Source organism: Gopherus evgoodei, chromosome 13 (assembly GCF_007399415.2).
Source record: "Gopherus evgoodei ecotype Sinaloan lineage chromosome 13, rGopEvg1_v1.p, whole genome shotgun sequence".
Lineage (NCBI taxonomy): Eukaryota > Metazoa > Chordata > Testudines > Testudinidae > Gopherus > Gopherus evgoodei.
The window spans coordinates 18,831,050-18,852,335 of record NC_044334.1 but is presented as its reverse complement, the minus strand read 5'-3'; the positions used below and the strand labels follow the sequence as shown (position 1 = coordinate 18,852,335).

General features: G+C 49.8%; 1 protein-coding gene across 1 annotated transcript in view; it reads right to left on the bottom strand.

The window, feature by feature from the left end:
* Positions 1-17,631, bottom strand: part of LOC115661059 (somatomedin-B and thrombospondin type-1 domain-containing protein-like) — a 35,069-nt gene extending 17,438 nt beyond the window's left edge. Inside the window, exons 1-2 of the mRNA XM_030583197.1 lie at positions 17,385-17,631; positions 1,350-1,532 (exon numbers count right to left, since the gene is read on the bottom strand). Coding sequence (XP_030439057.1) covers positions 1,350-1,532; positions 17,385-17,631 — 430 coding nt within the window. The remainder of the gene's footprint in view (positions 1-1,349; positions 1,533-17,384) is intronic.
* Positions 17,632-21,286: the final 3,655 nt, after the last annotated feature.

Here is a 21,286-nt window from a genome sequence, read left to right as displayed (position 1 = left end):
TGGTGCCCACGGATGAACTGAGGTGGAAAACATGAATGCAAAATTTGCAGATGCACTAGCATTTGGCCTGATTTGGGGCAGTTTAGCCTGGAATCTTAATCTTTAAATGTGACCCACCAATTCTTTAGAGAAAGTGAAATCTGGAAAGAGACAAAGGGAGGGATTGTAGAAGGTTTTAATAAAAATCAGGATTTTCTTGCTGAAATCAGGTGTTATCTTGAGAGAAACAATAGGCCAGTGGCTAGAGTATTAGCATGGGACTCAGGAGACACAGGGTCGAGTCCCTGCTCCGCCACAGGCTCTCTGTGTGACCCGGGGCAAGGCACTTAGTATCTGCCTCCATTCCCCATCCCTAACAGCACAGCCCTGCCTCCTAGGGGGATCGTGAGGACAGGTACATTAAAGCTTGTGGGATGCTCAGATGTGGACCATAAAAGTACATACAGCAAGACATCTTCAGCTTTTTAAAGTGTAACACAGGAAAACTATCCACACAGGGTGAGTTTCTCACTGTGGGTAGCAACATGTCATCAGAACCTGTTGACACCATGTAGGGCTTTATACCTCAGAGTTACCTGGCTACGCTACAATTGCAGCCCAGATCAGGGAACCTGGTTACCGCACAGTTTCAATTAGAAGTGTAGAGGGAAGCGGTCTATAGTGGAGGCAATGTTGCCTAGTGGATAGAGCACTGGGACTCAGGTAAACTGGGCTCTATTCCCCATTATGCCACTGACCTTCTGGGTGACCAAAGGCAAGTCACTCCACCGCTCTGTGCCTCAGTTTCCCCATCTATAAAACAGGGATAATGTACTGCCCTCCTTTGTAAAGTACTTTGAGACCTACTGATGCAAAATGCTACAGAAGAGCTAGATATTATTAATTACCACTAATATTGGGGCTAACGTCTTTTTTATTCAGTTAGAAGGAACACAATTAAAGTTCCATCCACACTGCAAATTGGAACTACTGTAACCATGTCGGGGAACTAGTCTGCTGTGTTGTCAAGTGTCATGAGTATCCTGTAATTCAGTGTAGATGAGCCATAGCCTATGGTTTTCCAGTTCTGTTTTAACCCATGTCTGCCATGTGCAATGGCCAGGCAAGCTGTGTTTAACCTGGGTGCTAACAGACCATTTTTCACCACATGTTAAAAACAACACCCTCTTGCAGCTAAAACTCTGCTGTCCCTTCATTTTCCAGCTCCATCGCAGGGACAGCACTGGGATCGCACAGGGTAAAGCGACTCCCATCACATCTGAGCTGTGCTGACATCACAACGGGGTCGTGGGAACATTTGTACACGCGCAGACAGGTGCAGAGACCTTTCCCCACACACTTCGCTTTACCTTGAGCCGTATCACAGGCTGGGTTCTCCCCAAAGCACCCTCTCCGCTGCTTGAGGTCTGGACAGGGAGTCCCTCCGTTTCGGGGTGGGACAGTGACTTGCCGAGTCCGGTCTTGGCTACCGACCCCACACAGGGATCTGCACTCTCTCCAAGGACCCCAGGACCCCACCACGCAGTGGACGGCTGCTAGATAATGAGATAAAGAGAAGGGGAGGCAGAGGGAGGGGATGGAGAATGAGAGAGATGGAGGGAAAGAAAGGGAGGTATGAAATAGGAACAGATTGAACCAAAGTGAGAGAGAAAGAATGAGTGACAGGAAGAGAACACAGGAGGTGGAATGAAGGAGTGTGTGAAACAGAGGCAGGATGAGAGATCAGTAGGGCAATAAAAGCTGACACCAAACATTTCCCATCCCCTGTCTAACAGAGTAAGAGCCGGACCTTCCTAGCATAGAGAGACACAGCAACGAAAACCCTGCAAATTTAGAGGAGGCCAAACAGACCGGGAACCCAGTCGATTAACAAGCCTTCTGTCTCCACTGGCAAAACATTCGCACTTTCCTTCCTTCTGACTCACTGCATCCATCTCTCTGCATCTCTCCCACTCCCTCTGACTGTTCCCACCGTGCTCAGCCCTCCTGCCTAGACTTCCCATCGGGTCCCACATGGCATGTTACCTTTGCCAGCAGAGCACCCCCTTTGCAGAGCACCCAGCTGTGTGAAATGGAAACTCGGGAAAGGTTCATCTCCTAGCAGGGTCTTGCAAGGCATCTCAATCCCAGGCCTTGTCAGTTCATCCTATCCAGCTAGGCGGGCATGTGACCTGGCAGTAGCACCAGGGGTGGCAGGAGAACCAGAAATCTTGAGATAGTCTCACACAATGCAGCAAGGCCCAGGGGGCAGTCAGCAGTAAACACAGTCTACTCTAGGAATGGATGTACTATATTTACACAGCCCCTACAGCACAGGAACTTCCTAAATTCAGATCTATCATGCAACTGGGAGGAGGGAAAGGTTTAAAATACAGCACTACCAGCTCTCATGATTTTACCCTCAAGTCTCATATCTGGGGCTTTTCTGAAAGCCCCAGCACCTGGAGTCCCGTGATCAAATGAGAATAGCAACTTTCATTACCAAAAAAAAAAAGAAGAGACATCATCTAATCCTCATGGCTGCAAAGGAAAGCTTGAAAATGTGACCCTGACAGGATACAATGCCAGAAGGCAAATAAAAAGAACCCAAACGCTGTTATTTCTAAAAATCTCACGGTGGGGGGGAGGCTGACTCATGGTTTTGAAAGCTTGGGGTTAGGGGCACTGATTTTAGGAAGAGAGAATAGGCCTAACTCAGCGCCGCATTACTCCAGTTTTCCCTGTGAATGCAGCTGAACTACCCGTGTGTAAAACTATGGTGGTGATTCAAGCCCTGTATTTGTAGTTGTTTATTGCATTAAAAACTGCATCTGATTCTCTGCAGGCATAAGTGGGCACAGTGCCATGCTCCACTGATTTCAGTTCAGTTGTGCCCATTTACCCCAGCAGAGAATTTGTCTTCCAATCTGCAGAAACTCTGAATTAAGCAAGCATGGTGCGTTTGGATGGTTCCAGACAACCTGCAGCATGAAACTGGTATGCAGCAGATGAACAATAGACAAACTAGGGTTCATATTATTAAACATATCTCCTGCTAACTGTCAAACACTCATGATAGTGCTGAAGCAGACATTCAATGACAACTGTATCATCACAAATGTTAATGAGGATAATGTATCAAACGATAGCTGAATGAAATGCTAGTTACAACATTAAACATTGAAGAAACGATGGAATGGTTATGGATAGGCTCATGGCCACCCGGGGTGGGGGTGGGTGGGCAAGTGGGGCAATTTGCCCCAGGCTGCGCAGGGACCCCCATGAGAATATAGTATTCTATAGCATTGCAACTTTTTTTTTTAAATGGAAGGAGCCCCCGAAATTGCTTTGCCCCAGGGCCCCCTGAATCCTCTGGGCAGCCCTGGGTAGGCTTCCAAGAGTTCTGTGGTTCAGTCAGTCAATCTTGTTTGTTAGAAAACAGGCAGGCACACAGAATGTTGCAAAAAGTAATGTGGATGGATGTACAGATGTGACAACAAACAGGTAACTCAAGTCACCCAAATTCCCTGATTGTAACAAGATGCAAGGAGACCAGAACATATCCCCAGTCCAAAAGTATTAGTTCATATTAACTTTAATCCTAGAGATTCACCCATTTGTTCCAAACCAAGATAAAGGCAGGTGCATAAAGCCCATAATCAGACATTAGGAAAATATCTGTATTACAGAGCAAGAATCCACCCTCTCTCCCCCCTCCCTGTCCTTTCTCTGATATTTTCAGCCTGTTTGCCAAAGCCTGGAACGGTAATTTTGAAATATGCTCTCGCTTTGGAGTCAGCTCTCTGTTTAACACTTGCTGATGCTCATTTTAAGCCATTAATAGCAACTAGCCATCTCACTTGTAAAACACTTCCACAGTCTGAGACTTGGTCTTTATTCTGCTCGCTCGGACATGGGAATTACTTGTGCCTACTCACAAAGTCTTGAATCTCAATTCCAACTAACCGGCAATTAACTGCTGTCATAAACAGATAGCTAAGGGTTAATGTTCTTTTACCTGTAAAGGGGTAACAACAGTAACCTGAAACACCTGACCAGAGGACCAATCAGGGAACAAGACTTTTTCAAATCTGGGTGGAGGGAAGTTTTGGGTGTGAGTTTTTTGTTCTTTGTCTTGGGTCTGACCCTCTCGGCTCTGAGAGAGATTTTTCTATCTCCTGGCTTTCTCATCTTCTGTTTCCAAGTTGTAAGTACAAGGATAGTAAGACAATAGGTTTATATTGTTTTCTTTTGTATTTACATGTGTGTAGTTGCTGGAATGTGTTAAATTGTATTCTTTTTGGATAAGGCTGTTTATTCATTTTTCTTTTAAGCAATGACCCTGTATATTGTCACCTTAATACAGAGATCCTTTTATGTCCTTTTTTCATTCTTTTTATATAAAGCTTTCTTTTTAAGACCTGTTGGAGTTTTTCTTTAGTGGGGACTCCAGGGAATTGAGTCTGCAGCTCACCACGGGATTGGTGGGAGGAAGAAGTCAGGGGGAAAATCTCTTTGTGTTAGATTTACTAAGCCTGACTTTGCATACCCTCTGGGTGAGAGAGGTTAGCTCTCTCGGTGCTTGTGTTTCAAGGACTTGAAACAGGGAGAGTGGAATCCCTCTGTTTAGATTCACGGAGCTTGCTTCTGTATATCTCTCCAGGGACCCAGGGAGGGAACACTTGGAGGGGAGAAGGGGGAAGGGAAATGGTTTATTCCCCTTTGTTGTGAGACTCAAGGAATCTGAGTCTTGGAGTCCCCCAGGGAAGGTTTTGGGGAGACCACAGTGAGCTAGGCACTGTATAATTCCTGGCTGGTGGCAGCAATTACCAGGTCCAAGCTGGTAACTAAGCTTGGAGGTTTTCATGCTAATACCCATATTTTGGACGCTAAGGTCCAGATCTGGGAAAAAATGTTATGACAACTGCCCATTTTTAAAAATCACACACGAGTGAGTTTAAACCTTTAAAAATCATTGTTTGACCTTTGAACCTTGCCAATCAAAAAGGTAAGTTAACAATTAAAGAAATGGTTTTCTAAGACCATCTGATTGTATATCAGGTTATCACGAGTATCAAGGCTGGTGATATCATGTTAGCAAGAGTGTATTTCTAATATACACGCACATATTAGGCACCTGCATCTGCAAGAGAATGGTTAGATACATAGATGTCCCTTTGCAATTATAAACACTCAACTTGCACCCACTTTCCACGAGAACTGTGCACTCTAATTGGACATCCGATTTCACATACATCTTCACACATGCAGTTGTATGCACGCATTTGTCCAAGTCAGGCCCTACCAATGCAACTTAATTAAATGATTATTATCAAACATTTATACCATGGGAGTGTCTAGAGGCCAAAGCGGTCAGAGTCGCATCCTACTAGGTGCTGTACAAAGTGTAAAATGACCGTCCTGAGCAAATGCGGATGTTACTTTGGTTCCTCTGGAGCCTTGAGATGGACAGGTGCAAAAACACCCATTAGGTGAACTGTGCAATGGGCGTAGCAAACTCCCCTCCCCCCCGCCACCTTGATTTGGTATCATTTTACTTATCAAAACAGGTGGCCCCCACTGGCAAATAAAAGCCCAGGTGCTTAGATACCTGACTTATCTGCAGGTTAAAGGGGTTCCTAACAATCTTTACAGCTGGACAGAAATCTGAGGAAAACAATTTAACATACGGTCTCTACCAGTATCAAGGGAGGGCTCTTAGGAATTGACTTGTGGTGAACGGCCTATGCTGCCATGACTGCTTACTTAGAGAGAGCACAGGGTCCTATGGGGAAGCAGTGGTGGAGCCAGCCAGAGGGGTGGGGGACACAATGGTGCCACCTACAATTATACCCACTGGTCTGCTAATTTTACATGTTACCATACCTGTGTATCATCACCAAATTAACACAGTAGTGCAGCAACTATTCAATGAGTGCCCTCCTCCTCCACCCCCCCCAGATGGCATCAACCACCTGCCCTGGCACCACAACTCTAATCCTGGCCTGGCGCAGAGCGGAGGCCCCCGGAGGGGAAGGGTGGAGAAGAGAGAAGGCTGGAGAATGAGTTTGCCCCACACCTGGAAGCAGCAGCTCCTGTCCTGCAGGGCTGAGTCTGGCTTCCTGCTCTGGTGTTGCAAGCTGGTGCATGGGGTCGCAGTACCATTCAGGCGTGGCCAGGCCATCCCTCCATCAGGATGAAGGTGGCTGAGCCAAACCTGAGCGAGTGGCATTACAACACAGCCACACCACCTGACCCTGCATGTCACATCACAATGCCCAGAGCAGGGAGCCAGGCCCTGACAGCGCTTGGCTGTTGCGATTGCTGAAAAACCACCTCTCCTGGCTTCATTTCCACCCGGATCTCTTTGGGAGCCTTTCCCTTCCAAAAGGGAAGGGGATGCACTCACTCTGGGGCCTGCAATGGAATTACTGTATTGTGTTCCAGCTGTACCCATACCCCCCCCCGGACCTGTTGGGCCAGTCAATCCTACCCGCCCACCCAGCAACAGAACCCATTCCCCATTCTTCTCAAACGCTGAGATGTAGAGGAAGAGTTGCAGAGTCAGAGAGAGTCCAACGCCCTAGGAGCTCATTGTTGACTTGCACCGAGCAGGGCTGGTGTCATGGTGAGCGGACAACTCGATACTTCTCCCAGCACATTGATCAGAGACTTTCCAGCTCCTCCTCCAAAGGAGGGGCCCACCACAAACTTCCTTTCAAGAGGGTGGTGTGGACTTAGACCCCAGTCTTGCAATGGGATTCTCTAGCATCTTAAGCCTGTACAGTGCCCCAATGACTTCACTGGGGGTCCATGCAAGCAGAGAGGTCTCTCCCGAGACAGGAGGCCCTTACCCTCAGGAGCATTTCCAGGAGCTCTCCCTCCCCGCCAAGGGGAGGGTTTCCCCAAGCTCAGCGGCTCACAGCTGAACTCTCCAAACCTTCTGACAGCGAATCTGTTTCTAAACCAACAAGGTGCAGTTACATTGTTCACAGTTTCCTGACTCTTTTATTCTTGGGCAGAGGCCATTGCTCTGTAATCGAGCTGAGTTGTGACTGGGCTAATCTCTCTGGAGAATAGGGAGGGCTTATTGGCACTGTTGTCTCCCATGAGCACGGTGACTGACATTCCCGGCATCGGCACTTGCTCCGTCCCCCGACAGCTTTGCATGCGTGGGGGGGGGGTTTCCCCTTTGCAGTGGGGGAGGGGGAGTTGTGCATCCCACAAAAAGCTGCATTAACCATTCACCTCTGCAGGCCTCTGCTTAAATCCCACTAGGCTGACCAGACAGCAAGTGTGAAAAATCAGGATAGTGGCGGGGGGGGGTGGGTAATAGGAGCCTATATAGGAAAAAGCCCCCAAATATCGGGACTGTCCCTATAAAATCGGGACATCTGGTCACCCTAAATCCCATAGACTGACAGGTCCAGCCTCCAGGCAGATCATATTCCCTGCCCAAGGCCTGGCACAGTTCTGGTCTCTGCTCAGCAGACCACTGGGACTGCGACAGAAGAGGGCCCACTGCAAAGCATGAATGAGGTGTGAGACCCCCACCACCAACCATATTTATTCCATCACACCTGCCCCCGCTAATATCACCCACACCAGGTCAGATCACACACCCAGCACACCCCTCATCACACAGATTTGCTCAGAAACACCCACAGCACCAGGACCAGCTGGGCTTCACCGCTGTTCCGTCTGCTCCCATTCTGGTGCGCCCAAGGAACGGAAAAGGACTTGGCTGACAGTGTAAGTTCATTGTGGGGTATAAGGGAAGAAATCAGCAGCGGCTCTTTACTTCCAGTTGGGGGACGAACTAAGTCTCCTCTCCACCCTGACACTTCTATCCAGCGAACCACAAATGTAGTTTCCCTCACAGGAGCTCAGCACGCAAATCCCTCCCACCCTCACCCAGACTTGGACACACTGGTCAAAACACTGTGCAGGCTGAGGATCACACAGCTCCTGTAGGCTTCATGGGGGCCAGAGGGAGAGAATCTCATCCCCATCTTTCCAATATTTACCCCCCTTGTTAATATCTATACCCCCCTCAGAATACAGGTGGCATAGGAATGGACACGTCAGTCTGTGTTTGCACCTAACTTGATGCATTTGGAATCAGAAGCAACTGTAGCAAACGCCTCTCAACAATTCCCCTCCACGTCGAGCGCATTTCTTCCTTCTCTCCCACTGTTCCCCACTGTTCCCCCTTCATTTGGGGGAAGGGCAGAGACAGTGTTTGCCCAAACTGCCTGCCTGTTCCATGCTTGACGTCTGTGTCAACATAGGAACCATGTGTGAGAACCCAGCTGCTATCCCACCGAATGCCATTCACCAGCTCTGCAGAGACCACGGATGGGGTGGGGAAGGGAGGAGCGGTCAGGAGGGTGGGTCTTGGGAAAGAAGGCAGGTTGTGGGGAGGAGGATTTCCACAGTTGAGTGGGGCAGGCTGGAACATCAGATTTCAGCAGCGGGACCCAAAAGTAGCAGGCACATTGGTGGGGGATGATTCTGAACTCCTGTCTAGGCTCCCTGGATACCCAGAGGCATTCCACACCGTATGAAAGGTGAACTTCCTTGAGTAGCACTTCAATATGGTGCCAAGCCTATGCCTCACTGCTCCCCATAGCCTCAGTCTTGAGATCTCACACACACCCCCAGAGGAGAGCAGCTAGTGGAAGTGCCCTTGACTTATTCTAGCTATGGGCCCTACCATCATCCGTGCATTTATCACTCCAGGCAGCCCCACATCTGATTGTGGACACATCCACCTCCGCCCTCCAGAGATGCCAACTCTCAGCCCAGCCACCTGGAGAAGTTGCAGCACCTGCCTGCTGCAGCCCCTTATGTGGCCACGGGAGTGGAATGCTGCTTCTCCTCCTTGGGCGCACATACCATTCAGCATAAACCTGCGATTGCAACCAGGAGCTTCTGGCTTGGGACCTATTCTTGCCTTTTGAACTCTCTGAAACATCCTGGGCCTTCTCATGGTGCCCAGACCTGACATTCTCAGTATTTATCTCACTCTGGATCAGCTGCCTTCCATGCCACCCGAACAGCACCAGGTTATTCCCTCATGGGAAGCGCATGACTGACCACCACAAAGCATGGCATGAAGGGCACATTAGGGTTCAAATGCTCATGGCCCAAGAAGGCAGCAACGTGGATGTGGCCAGGGTTGGGTTTTTTAAATTTGTTTGGAACATGAAACATGTGAGTCGGCTGGAGCCCTCATCCTGGGGCTGTCAGCCACCTGGCCAATCTGTCACGTTGGAGCATCTAACTGGTGGCTCCTTAGACGTTCCCCAACCACAGGGCCTGCCTGCCTCCAGCAGACCTTCTACCATCTTTGGTCCCACCCAAGACAACTGCAAAGGGAGCTCAGGCTCTTTATACAGCTGTGAAACATGGAGAGAGAATAAGCATCACCAAGAGCGAGTGATGTCACAGAAGGAGGAACAGACAGAAAGAACTTCTAATTGCGGCAGCTCTTCAGACCTGCAGCACAAGTTTCACTCCACAGCAGGTCATCCCTGTGTTTGTTCTCATTTCCACAATGGGGAGATGAGGGTCCCCCTTCCCAGCGGCTGGCACATTGCAGACATCTGTTCTTGCCTTCAGGCACTGCTCCAGAGCAAGAAATCCTCGCTCAGCTCTCACTATGCAAGGGGGCTTGGGAGAAAGGAAGGGGTAGGGGACGTTCACATTGCAGTCATTTAGGACATTATCTTATTTATTGATGCTAGAGCTTTCCATTTCCTAGTTCATTCTTCAGTTAAGCCAGGGAGACTGCAGCAAGTGTCCTGACATCAGTGCACCATGAAGTAGCGTGCCAGTGGGTCTGCACCACCAAGAAAGATCTGTAGGGGCCCGTCTCAGCCTCGGTCAACTGACTTGGGCTTGCACTATGGGGCTAAAAAGAACAGGGTAGGCTCAGGCTACAGCCTTGGCTTCAAACCCAGTGAGGGGGGAAGTTCTCAGACCTCAGGCTCCAGTTTATTTTGGCAGATGGAAGGACGGGGGGCAAGAGTATTCAGTAGAGCAATGCTTTGATGAATGGAAGTCAATGTGGTTAGCTGCAGAATTAAAACAGAACTCAAAACACATCACCACCACCTCTGAGTTTAAGAGAACAATACATCTCTAATCCCCAGATAAAACTTTTCATTTGGTAAACTGTTTAGATTTAGAACTATTTGCCTATAAATATTTACATTTAATAACTAGGCCACACTATTTGCAGCATATACACCCAACTGCATCCTTTCCTCGTTTGTTTTTTAAAAAACCTTTTGAATACTTCCTGATGCTCTGAAACCTATTCTGAGACAGATTGTTGTTTTCTTCCCATTTTCGTGGGTCAGATCTTTAACCCATTATCTGCTAATAGCTTGATATGTGTACTCGGTGGGACTGAGATTCAGCAGGACATTCAGACGTGCCCGCACTTCGGAGCTTGCGTGCCTGTTTGTTTATTGTGTGCATCTTCTAGATATATACATACCCTTACATCAACAGACAGACTAATGTATTGTCATAATACGTGGACCTCATGCAATGGATTGCATTTTCCTAATAAAAACAAAGTTATTTGTTATACTTAAATGATACAACAGTAAGGCGGAAATCAGGAAAAAAAAAGAGTAATACTTTTTGTAAAACCAAGGATTTTTTCAGTAAAAATCAGTTTAAACTAAAAACGAAGGGGCTTAGGGATATTCCAAAGAGCAACATAAAAACCATGCATGGAAGAATTGCTCCTAGTCATTACACATGCAAATGCAGAACTGTGCACTAGCAACTCCATATAGAAAGTGATTCAAGAACCCATTCAGCACGTCAAAGGCAAAAAGGTAAAGACGAGGTCCCAATTTAGTGGATGTCAATGTAATCCATTGTGAATCCCCTCTGCATTAGGAGTGGTGTCCTCTCTGTAAACTCCAGGGCTCTGGGAAACCTATGAAAACAAACATCTGCGTATGAGTACAGCCAAACCCTCAACATCTGGACTCTAGACCTGTGCCAACAACATGTTGCCGTCATTGTGAGTGACCTTTTCTTAAGAGCCCAAACAAGCAGCATTCCAAGCACTGAAAGGCCCCAGCAAGCAGCTGTCTCGGTTTGGCAAAGACGCGTTATGGTTTCATGCGGGAACCGTCCTACTCAAACGAAGTCTGGAACTGCTAAAGAGATGAGGGACAAAGAAAGGAGGATCAGGCCAAAGGAACTGGATGGAGCTGTTCTGGATGTATACTGTCAGAGTAGGAACCCAATCCTCCTGTAACAGGTGCTATCCATGGCTACAGGCTACCACTGGGCACGTTAGCCAATCTGGGACACAGCACCCAAAACACTACAGCAGTTCACAAATGAAAACAACTTGCTGGCTGGAGTAAACTTGTGCTGGTCAATATCCTCCAAGTGCCTGGCTTCATATTAGACCAGATAAAGACAAGACCAAAATGCGTGAATGGCATTGAGAGGTTATCCCATCCCCGCCTTCTGCAGGGCTGCTGGCACCTTCTTCTGAGGCAGTTGGTGCTGGCTACAGTCAGCGATCGGATACCAGGCTGGGTGGGTTGCTGGTCTGCTCCAATCTAGCAAGTCCCATGTTCTTGTTCACTTCAGATAAACACCCGGAAGTCTGGTGCTTCTCCCAATTTCTGTAGTCTGGAAAATGTAACACAGTGTCCTGACAAAAGGCTCTCTTGTAAGATTTCCAGGACTTCGTTGTCCTGATCAAGATTCTCAGAGTTATGGGTTTTCTGGCCAAAAGCAGGAAGACCAGAGGCAGCCACAGAAATGGCGAGGGGGGCGCTTTTCCTACTCTCCACACCCACTCTCCGTGCAATGCACCCTCCCCCAGTCTGGCACAGACACTGGGCAATTCTGCTCTTCAACAGTCAATTGTCAAGACCAACTGATTCTCCTGAAGCTTGTGCCTCAGCCACCCCCAGCTTCCTCATCCAACTGCCCTTCAGCAGACACCACTGGGAGTGACACCTGGCAGCTAGCAAGGTCTCGACGCCTACAACGGAGCGCCAAAGGGCCCAGATCACCCAGATACCCACAGCAAAGCCTCAAATGACTTATAGCAGCAGAGCCCTTACCCCCATGAGACACCACCACCACAGCCCCTAGGAACCAAACTCTACATAGTGCTGAGGCAACAAGAGGCAAGAGCCAGATTTTTTTTAATAGGCAGCAATGCCCAAGGTGCATTTGAGGCTATTTGGCTCTAAGAGAGTCTCATTCAGACCAAGGAAAACCAGGAGATTCCGAGTTAAGCCTGGAAGGCTGCGCTGACATTCCAGTTTTAACGCACACCATTAGCTCCCTTTCCTTCCCCTAAACCACACACCGTGGGTTAATCCCACTGTTCTCCCAGCTAGGCTGCTCACAAGACATGCAACTCTGAGCATACGGCTCCCTTGGCACTTGTAGCTATGCGGTCATACAGTGTGCACACACAGGTGTGTGAAATCAGACCCAGAGCTGCATTCCTGTACGGGACAGACACAGGAAGGCAGGGCACAGTTCATCTTATTGCAGGAATCTGTGGAGTGATACACGTTCTCCTCACGGGAACCGATTGCCCTTCCCCATTCGCTGGACTGCAGACGGGGCTGTTTGAGAGTGGGAGTGGATAACGAAACAAGGGAATCTTCTGCAATGTGGTGCTGTCTCCCACCAGTCCAGGGCACTGCTGCGTGAAGCCTCTGGCTGCATTACAGAACTGCTGAGTTTTCAAGATGATGTGGTCTCATCTCCTTCATTCGGATGACAGGCAGGAGGGTCCAGTGGCTGGGGTGCTAGCCATGGACTCTGGAGACATGGAGGATTCTACTATAGACTTGCAATGTGACCCCGGGCAAGTCACTTCATTTCTTGGGGTCACATTTTCTTGGGGTCACATTTTCAAAAGCACCTCAATTACTAAGTCCAATTTTCAAAAGTGGTTTAGGCTCCTAGGTCACTCAGTCACTTCTGCAAGTTTTACCCTATGTCCCTCTGTAATCTGGAGAGAACAGCACTTCCTACCTCGCCGGGGCAAGGGGAGGATAAGCACACAGTGCAGATTGTGGTGGCCATGCGAATACTTTACACAGATTCAGGTACCCCAACACAGTGCACATGCATGTTCACCATACGTCTTACACACACAGATGCATCTATGCTATAACGGGAATGTTAGCACCTATCACCAAAGAGCTGCTGGCAGGTGCAGGCTACTCTGCTCAATCCAGGACTTCAAAAAAACCAAACCTAAGAGTCTCTCCTGCTCTCTGGTTACATCACCAAGAAAGCCATTGGCCAGTTCAGCCATTGAAAAAGGTCACAGAGAAAGACTATTGTTGGTAAGTCTCTGACAAGAGAAAATAGCTTGAACTTCAGCCCAGATAGATCTTTTCAAACCCTCAACAACAGCCTCACCCTGCAGTTCAGTTTAGAATCCCACTGCGCTTAATTCAATGAACACAAAAAGTTCCCGCACCCGCGTTCATTCATTCTCTTTCTCTCACACAGTCTCATTGATCTCCACTCTGCTCTCACGCCAGTGTGAGGCCATTGACTCGGATGGAGAATTAGTCCTGGTTTACACCGGTGTGAGTGAAGAATCAAAGCATCTCTCTTCCTCTAACACATCTACAAGGACAGAGCAATCTCCCAGGCTGTCACCTTCCTGGGGCTAGGTCCTGCTGCCCTTGCTCCTGTGAGCAAACCAGCGGGGCGCTACTTACATGAGAAAGGGAGCAGGTCACACCTCCGACTATGCCAGCACGTATCAAACAGGTTTAGGGTTAAGGCTCGGGTGCCTGCTTTCTAACCATGATCTTGGCAGCCTTCAAACTGGGGTAATGGGCCTGAGACATTCTCTCTCCCTGCCCCAAATCCCTCTCAAGTCTCCTGGACACTGTGCAACATTGTCACCTGTGCTCAGGGTCCATCTGTCCTCAGGCCAACAGAACAGTGCCATCAAAAGCAGCCAGAACCCCCAAAGAGTTCCTCTCGCCCCAGCCACAGAGAGACGCCCTGCTACAGTGGGACCTGCTCAGAGTGAGCTGGGATAGAGGGCAGTCTCCAAGTCCCGATATACTTCATTGCACCAAATCCAGTTCCAGCTAGAGAGTCACCCTCAGCTCACAGAAGAGTTGTTCTGGGGCATGGATCTCACTAGGATGGGCACCCTGCACTACACAGTAAAACCCACCATACCAGGTGCATCTCATGAACTTGTCAATCCTGGGCTTCCATTCTGTTCTTTGGAATGGGTGGCCCATTGAGAACTGCCACCCTGCTGGCAGCAGAAGGTCTTAACAGGAGAAAATGGAGCAAGCATGAAGCCTGTTGGCATACACACACTGCGTTAGATGATGGGAATCTACATCTGTCATGGGGCAAGGCACTTATCTTTTACACTGGGTTATTCCATTGTTCGGTGTTCCCTGACTTTGGCTTCGCTTCGCTGGAGCAGCAGCTGGGGTTCTGAGCACCTGCCCTCTGGTGGAGGCATTGCAAAGGTGGCTGGCCCAGTGCCTTCCTGAGCTGTAATTGAATGCTGTCTACCCTCCACACTGCAGGGTGGAGACAATGAAACCCAACTAAAAATAAGGCCTGCAGACTTTGTTCCTACCCTGTATTCCAGACGGGTTTGTTTCTAGACTCCTTCTTAGTAATATTACTTTGCCCTACACCATCGCCGTCCATTGCGAGATCTCAGAGTGCTTTAAAAAGCCCTAAGCGGAGAAACTCAGGTACAGCCAGAATTAGAACCCAGAACAGGCTTCCATTTCCGTTTGATCCAATAGCACAGCGGGTTTCAAACTTTTTTCCTGGCAACCCAGTAGAAGAAAACTGCTGACGCCTGTGATCAAACAGAGCTGGGGCTCAGGGGTTTGGGGTGTGGGAGGGGCTCAGGGCTGGGGCAGAGGGTTGGGGTGCAGGAGTGAGGTCTGCAGGATGGACCAGGAATGAGGGGTTCAGGGTTTGGGAGAGAGCTCTGGGCTGGCACAGGGGGTTGGGCTGCAAGAGGGGATCATGGCTCTAGGCTGGAGGTGCAGGCTCTGAGGTGGGCTGGGGATGAGAGGTTTGGGGAGGCTCAGGGCTGGGGTGCAGGGTTACCTTGGGCAGCACCCAGTCAGTGGTGCAGCAGGGGTGCTAAGGCAGGCTTCCTGCCTGTCCTGGCACTGCTGACCACTCTGCACCCTGGAAGCAGCCAGCAGCAGGTCCAGCTCCTAAGTGGAGGCGCAAGCAAGCAGCTCCGTGCCGCTCTCACCCACTGGCACCCCCCCTCAGCTCCCATTAGCCGGTTCCCAGCCAATGGAAGTGTGGAGCTGGTGCTCGGGGTGGGGGCAGTGAACAGACCCTGTTCCCCCCTCCCCAGCCTAGGAGCCGGATCTACTGCTGGCAGCTTCCAGGGCACAGCCCAGTGTCAGAACAGGTAGGGACTAGCCTGTCTTAGCCAGGCAGCATTGCCAACAGGACTTTTAACAGACCAGTCGGCAGTGCTGACCAGAGCCGCCACGACCCAGTGCCTTCCAATCCATGACCCAATACTGGGTCACAATCACTGCACTAGCACACGTCCCCTCTCACCTCCGCCCACCTCGGCTCACCGCTGAACCTGACCCAGCTTCACTGGGGCAAACTTTGCCTTAGAGAAAGCAATTAAAATACCATTGCGAATCTATTGCTTCTGCCTCGGAGTTTAGGACCCAGAGGTCACTGGCACTAGCTTGCCGTGAAGCCCAGTTAACAGCATGATTAATGTGACATAAGGCCACACAATTTAATGCTACTAAGGTACAAGACTTTGATTAGCACCCGTCTACTTCACAGACTATAAATTCTTCATGGCAAATATTTTGGCTTAATATTTACTGTACGAAGTTAGATATAACACACTGACTGTAAATAGCTCATTATGCTAGAGAATAGCTAATAATACCGTTTTATTACAGAGACCCTTTGACCATTTTATACAGCTAGAGTTACTAAACTACTGTAATTCACATCCTGTGTGATTCACAGAACCCAATGCACTGAACACCAGCAGGACATGCAAAAAGAACCTTAGGAGAATTTCACTGAGTTTTTTTAAACTGTTGATTACAAGAATTAAAATTCAAGGGAAAAACAAAGAGGAAGTGAGACATCACCTAGCTGAGAGGAGGTTACTCTTGCTGAGATGCATGAAATAAAAAAACAAAAACAAAAAAGAAGGGCAGCACATGGTGTAACTACTACAGGCAAAATCCTGATTCCTTCACTCATGCTGCTATATAGTAACAATTTACATATAGGTGCAAAGCAACAAATAGGACCTTGCACCACTAGCATAACTGAAATCAACAGGACCATTAGCAGAATAAGGCGTATTTTGAGTAGTAAGGGGGTAAGATTCAGGCTATAAATGCATTTCCACTTTTTCCACTTTAAAACTGGATTATTTTAATATTTCAGTTTAAAATGGATACTGAACAGGTTCATTCTGCTTTAAACACACTATCTGGTACTGGATCAAACCAAGGGCCCATCCAATATCCTGTCTTCAGCTGGTGCCAGCACCAGATTCTTCACTGGGAGAAATCTCAGGCTGAAATAAGCCACACAGTCCAAGGCAGAGAGCAATTGGTGCAAGGGGACATTCTAGTGACCCCACTGTGATGAAACCAGGACCAGAGACATTTGAATGCAGCCTCGGGCTTGGGGGAGCACTGCTGTGTGTGCCACCAGTGTCTATCCGAACCCTCACCCCAACAGAAGCCAGACCCCAGAGCTTTCAATCGCCCCTGGCCTTTGCTAACAGGCAGATCCTTCACCTGGCCTTTATCCGCACCTCCTGCCTTGGGCCACACCACACCTCCCACCAGCGCCCGGGGACAGACTGTCACCTAGGGGGCACAAGCCCACGCCCTAACTCTGACAGCTGGACCCCCGTTCACACCTGCTAGTGTCCCCGTCGGGTCTGCTTAGCAGAGCCCAGGAGACATTGCCAGGCTGGTCTCGCCTTGGGGGGGCGCAGACACCAAGCCGCTGCCCGGTGGCTCCCCCACGGCCCTAGGCACGAAGAAGAGAGGAAAAGCCACCGGCTCCAATGGGAGCGGAGCTACCGACTTCAGCCGGCAGCAGCCTGGGAGCCACAGGAAGCAGAAGCCTGGCAGAAACAGCTGGCAAAAAAGGGCTGGGAAGCCCCATTGAAAAACTGGCCCCCTTTGCCCCCCTCTGCAATGTGCACAGCGCGGTGCTGCTAACGGGGCTGCCAGCCCAGCCCGGCTGAACCCGAACTTGCCCGTCCAGGGACCAGCCTCGCAGCTCCCCATTGCGGAGCCGTTCGCCCCCCCGGCTCCGGCGGAGTCACTCCGGAGTCACTCCGGGTCTCGTCCCAGCCCGGCACTCACCCGCTTGCTGGCACACGCCGGGGTAATCCTCGCAGCAGTCGCCCGTCTTCTCGCAGTGAGTGTCGCAGTAGCAGGGGGCCCCGGGCCCGCTGAGCTCGGCGCACGCGTTATTGCGCCCGGGGCAGCAGCGGGGGCTCCCCCGCCGGCCGCAGCCCGCTTCTGCCCCCCGCAGGTGCCCGGCCGCCAGGAGCCAGCCCCAGCAGAGCAGCCAGCAGCCTGGACCAGCGCCAGCGCCCGCCCTTCCCATGCTCACCGCCCGCGGGCCGCTCAGCGCTGCCCTGGGGCCCGCTCGCCTCCCAGCGGGGGAACGGCGACCACCGCCGGCCGCCGCATGCTGGCCCCGCTAGCCCAGCCCGGCCCACTGTGTGACAAGCCCGGCTCCTCATGGACTGGCCTTTATAGGAGCAACGCGATCCCCCGGGGCCAGCCCCCGCGCTGCACACGCCCCCTGGCCGGGCCTCGGGGAAAAACTTTCTCTCCGTTCCACCTACTTTCTCCCCCACCTGCCACAAACCCAGGGCGAAGGCTGCTCCCGGGTCTTTAAGCCAGCACGGCCCCCAGTTTGCACAGATCTGCTGGGGCAGGAGCTCCTCTAACTCACTGCCTCTGAGCCAGGGAGCAAAGGAATTAATTAAAAAAAAAAAAGGGGGAGGGGTGGGGGGGAAGAAGCCGTTCAGTGGCTAAGGCCTGGTCTGCACTAAAACAGGTCAAGCCAGTGCCATGGCTGAGGGCGTGAAAAATCCACTGCCCTAAGTGACGCATTTAAGGCCACTGAGTGGCTGGTGTAGACAGCACTTGGAAACAGAAGAATTCTTCCCTCCATCATACATGGGCGGAAGTGGGTATTCACCCAGGAAAGCTCATGCTCCAATACGTCTGTTAGTCTATAACAGGAATAGGCAACTTATGGCACATGTGCTGAAGGCAGCACCCCAGTTGATTTTCAGTGGCACTCACATTCCTCACGTCCTGGCCACTGCTCCAGGGGGGGCTCTGCATTTTAATTTAAATTTTAAATGAAGCTTCTTAAACATTTTAAAAAACCTTATTTACTTTACATACAATAGTTTAGTTATATATTATAGACTCAGAGAAAGAGACCTTCTAAAAACGTTAAAATGTATGACCGGCACGCAAAACCTTAGAGTGAATAAATGAAGACTCGGCACACCACTTCTGAAAGGTTGCTGATCCCTGGTCTACAAGGTGTCACAGGACTCTTTGCTGCTTTTTCAGATCCAGACTAACACGGCTCCCCCTCTGATACCTCCCTCCAGCCAGAAGCAGCGCCAGGTTTTTTGGCACCCTAGGCTAGTGTCCTTCCACGCTCCTGGTCGGCGGCAATTCTGTGGCAGGGGGGTCCTTCCGTCCTCCCGGTCTTCGGGGCACTTCAGCGGCAGGTCCCGGAGCGAGTGAAGAACCTGCTGCAGAATTGCCACCGAAGATCCAGAGCGCAGAAGGACCCCCCGCTGCCAAATTGCCGCTGAGGGCAGCAAAATGCCGCCCCCCCCAAATTCTGGCACCCTAGGCGACTGCCTAGGTCGCCTAAATGGAAGCGCCGGCCCTGCCTCCAGCTAGTTACTGCCTCGTGGGGAGGTGGATTTCCTATATCCAGAGAAGAACCTCTCCCATCACTGTAGGAAGTATCGACACTGAATCGCTACAGGTGCAGCGTTTCAAGTACAGAGGTCACATGAGAATGAACAACTTTGGCCCAAACTTTCAAAGCTAGGTTCCTAAATCCATAGGTCCCTGAATAAAGTGGCCCAGATTTCCCAGGTATTGAGTATTTGCACCCCTCCTTGGCTTCAATTGGATTTGGAGGGCTGAGTACTTCAGAAAATCAAGCCACTTTCATTGAGGTGCCTAAATATGGAGCTAGGAGCCCATTGTTTGACACCTAAGCTTGACTGTTTTGGCCAGTAAGGAGGCTTTGCTCACATTGTTTTATCGAAAATATACCGATGAGATAACAAAGGTGGGTGATAAAGGTAACTGCAGGGATGTAATATACAATTTTGTCAGATGTCTGCATGCTATTGGGATTTAAAAATGCCTGCTATGCACTATTAATCAAGCACTCATTCAATGGATTGAGACCTGGCTAACTGACTGATCTCAAAACGTAGTTGTCAATGGGGAATCATCATTGAATGGGAGTGTTTCTATTGGGGTTCCTCAGGGATTGGGACTAGGCCCACCACCATACAGCATGTTAATCAGTGACCTGGAAGTAAATATAAAATCACTGCTGATAATGTTTGTGGATGATACATGTTACCAGAATGGTAAAAAATGACAGGCAGTTATACAAAGCAATCTGGGTCACTTGGTAAGCCAGCCCCATTCAGACAAAATGTGTTTTAATACAGCCAAAGGCCTGGCTTAGGGGCATTAAGGAGCAGCGAGAAGTTACTTGTGTGTTGCAACGGCGATGGGTTCAGGCTCTGGGCCTGAATGTTCCTCCCAAGCTGCCTTGCTGTTCAGAGGGCAACGGTTTCAGCTCTCAGACCCTTACATGGGTTCCTAAGTGCAAGCCTGGGGGTTGAGTCAGGGCCCTCCTGTTGCTATTAAACCCTAGCAGAACAAGGATAGCTCCTGCACCAAGGTTTAGGGACCAGCCCCAGACCTGAGATGCTTAGCGAGGTGCTGTCTGGTACTGGTACATGCATCTCTGCTCAGCAGCTGGAAAGTCCTGTGGGGCCCATTCAGCAGTTTCCTTGGTCATATTGTTTTCCACTGTAAGAGACCACTGCCCACGATTTCAAATGCAGCCTGAGCCAGCTCTCAGCTATTCCCAAAGCAAAGGCACAAACCAAGTTCAGAACTGAGAAAGGCTAGGTGCTTTGAACCCCATGCCAGTTCCCCCTGGAAAGCTTGACTTGCTGACAATTTAAAACAGGCTCCCTGCATTGGCTGCCCAACAAGTTTCAGAGAGCAGGCCAGCACTGTACAACCAAAGAAAGCGTCCTGCCGACTTGCATCGCTAAACACAAGGCAGCTCAGGCACCTGACAAGCTAAGATGCTTTCCTCCCTTCGGCCAATAGGGAACCCGAGTCTGAAACAACAAGATCAGGCAGGATTTCAAAGCCACAAAGAACTTAGGCAGTCTCCTGGATAACGTAACCCCTGTATATTTGGAGTACATGGGGCTGCAGTAGTGATAAAAATTGTCCCGCAGAGTCTTTACTGTAGGTGATGCACTAAGATAGAAAGAACCCAGCTTTACTTTCAGATCCCCAGGGGGGTTTGCAGGGCTGGCGGTTTGGGCGGGGGGAAACATTTATAAACAAAACAGATTCCCTACCCCCCCCCCACATCCATTTGTATACACTTGGCAGAGCAGCGCTTCCCTGGATTCCACCCTGTTTTACCTTACAAGGGTTTGTACCCACGCCAAAACTATGACCTAGTACACTGGAACATTTCAGACCTGGGCTCTTCGAGATGCACACAGCAGCAGAGAGACGGCTGTGTCTCTCCCACAAACTTCTAGGGGTAATTTGTATTTCTTGGAAGAACAGGCAGCTGCAGTAAGCATCACATTCACCACCGTGCCTTTGTTCATTTCATACTGCATCCCTGCTCTGCTCCAGATGCCGAAGGCATTAGCCCTTCGGTTAGCTTACTGGTACCGTGTCTAGTGATTCCCCAGATAAAAGTGAGTGTTCAACAGTACAGCAGCTGGCTGCAGCATGGCACTCTGATCAGAACACCAGACTACTTAATCAGCATGTTTCCCTCTCTATCAGGGGGTGCTCATTAAGAGAATTCCCTTGAATTCTGAACTTTGATACTACACATACTCCATTCTTGAAATTTTGATGCCATGTCATTCAGAGGCATCCATGACAAAAAAGCAGATACATAGACACCAGAAAAGAAAGAAGAGACACACATC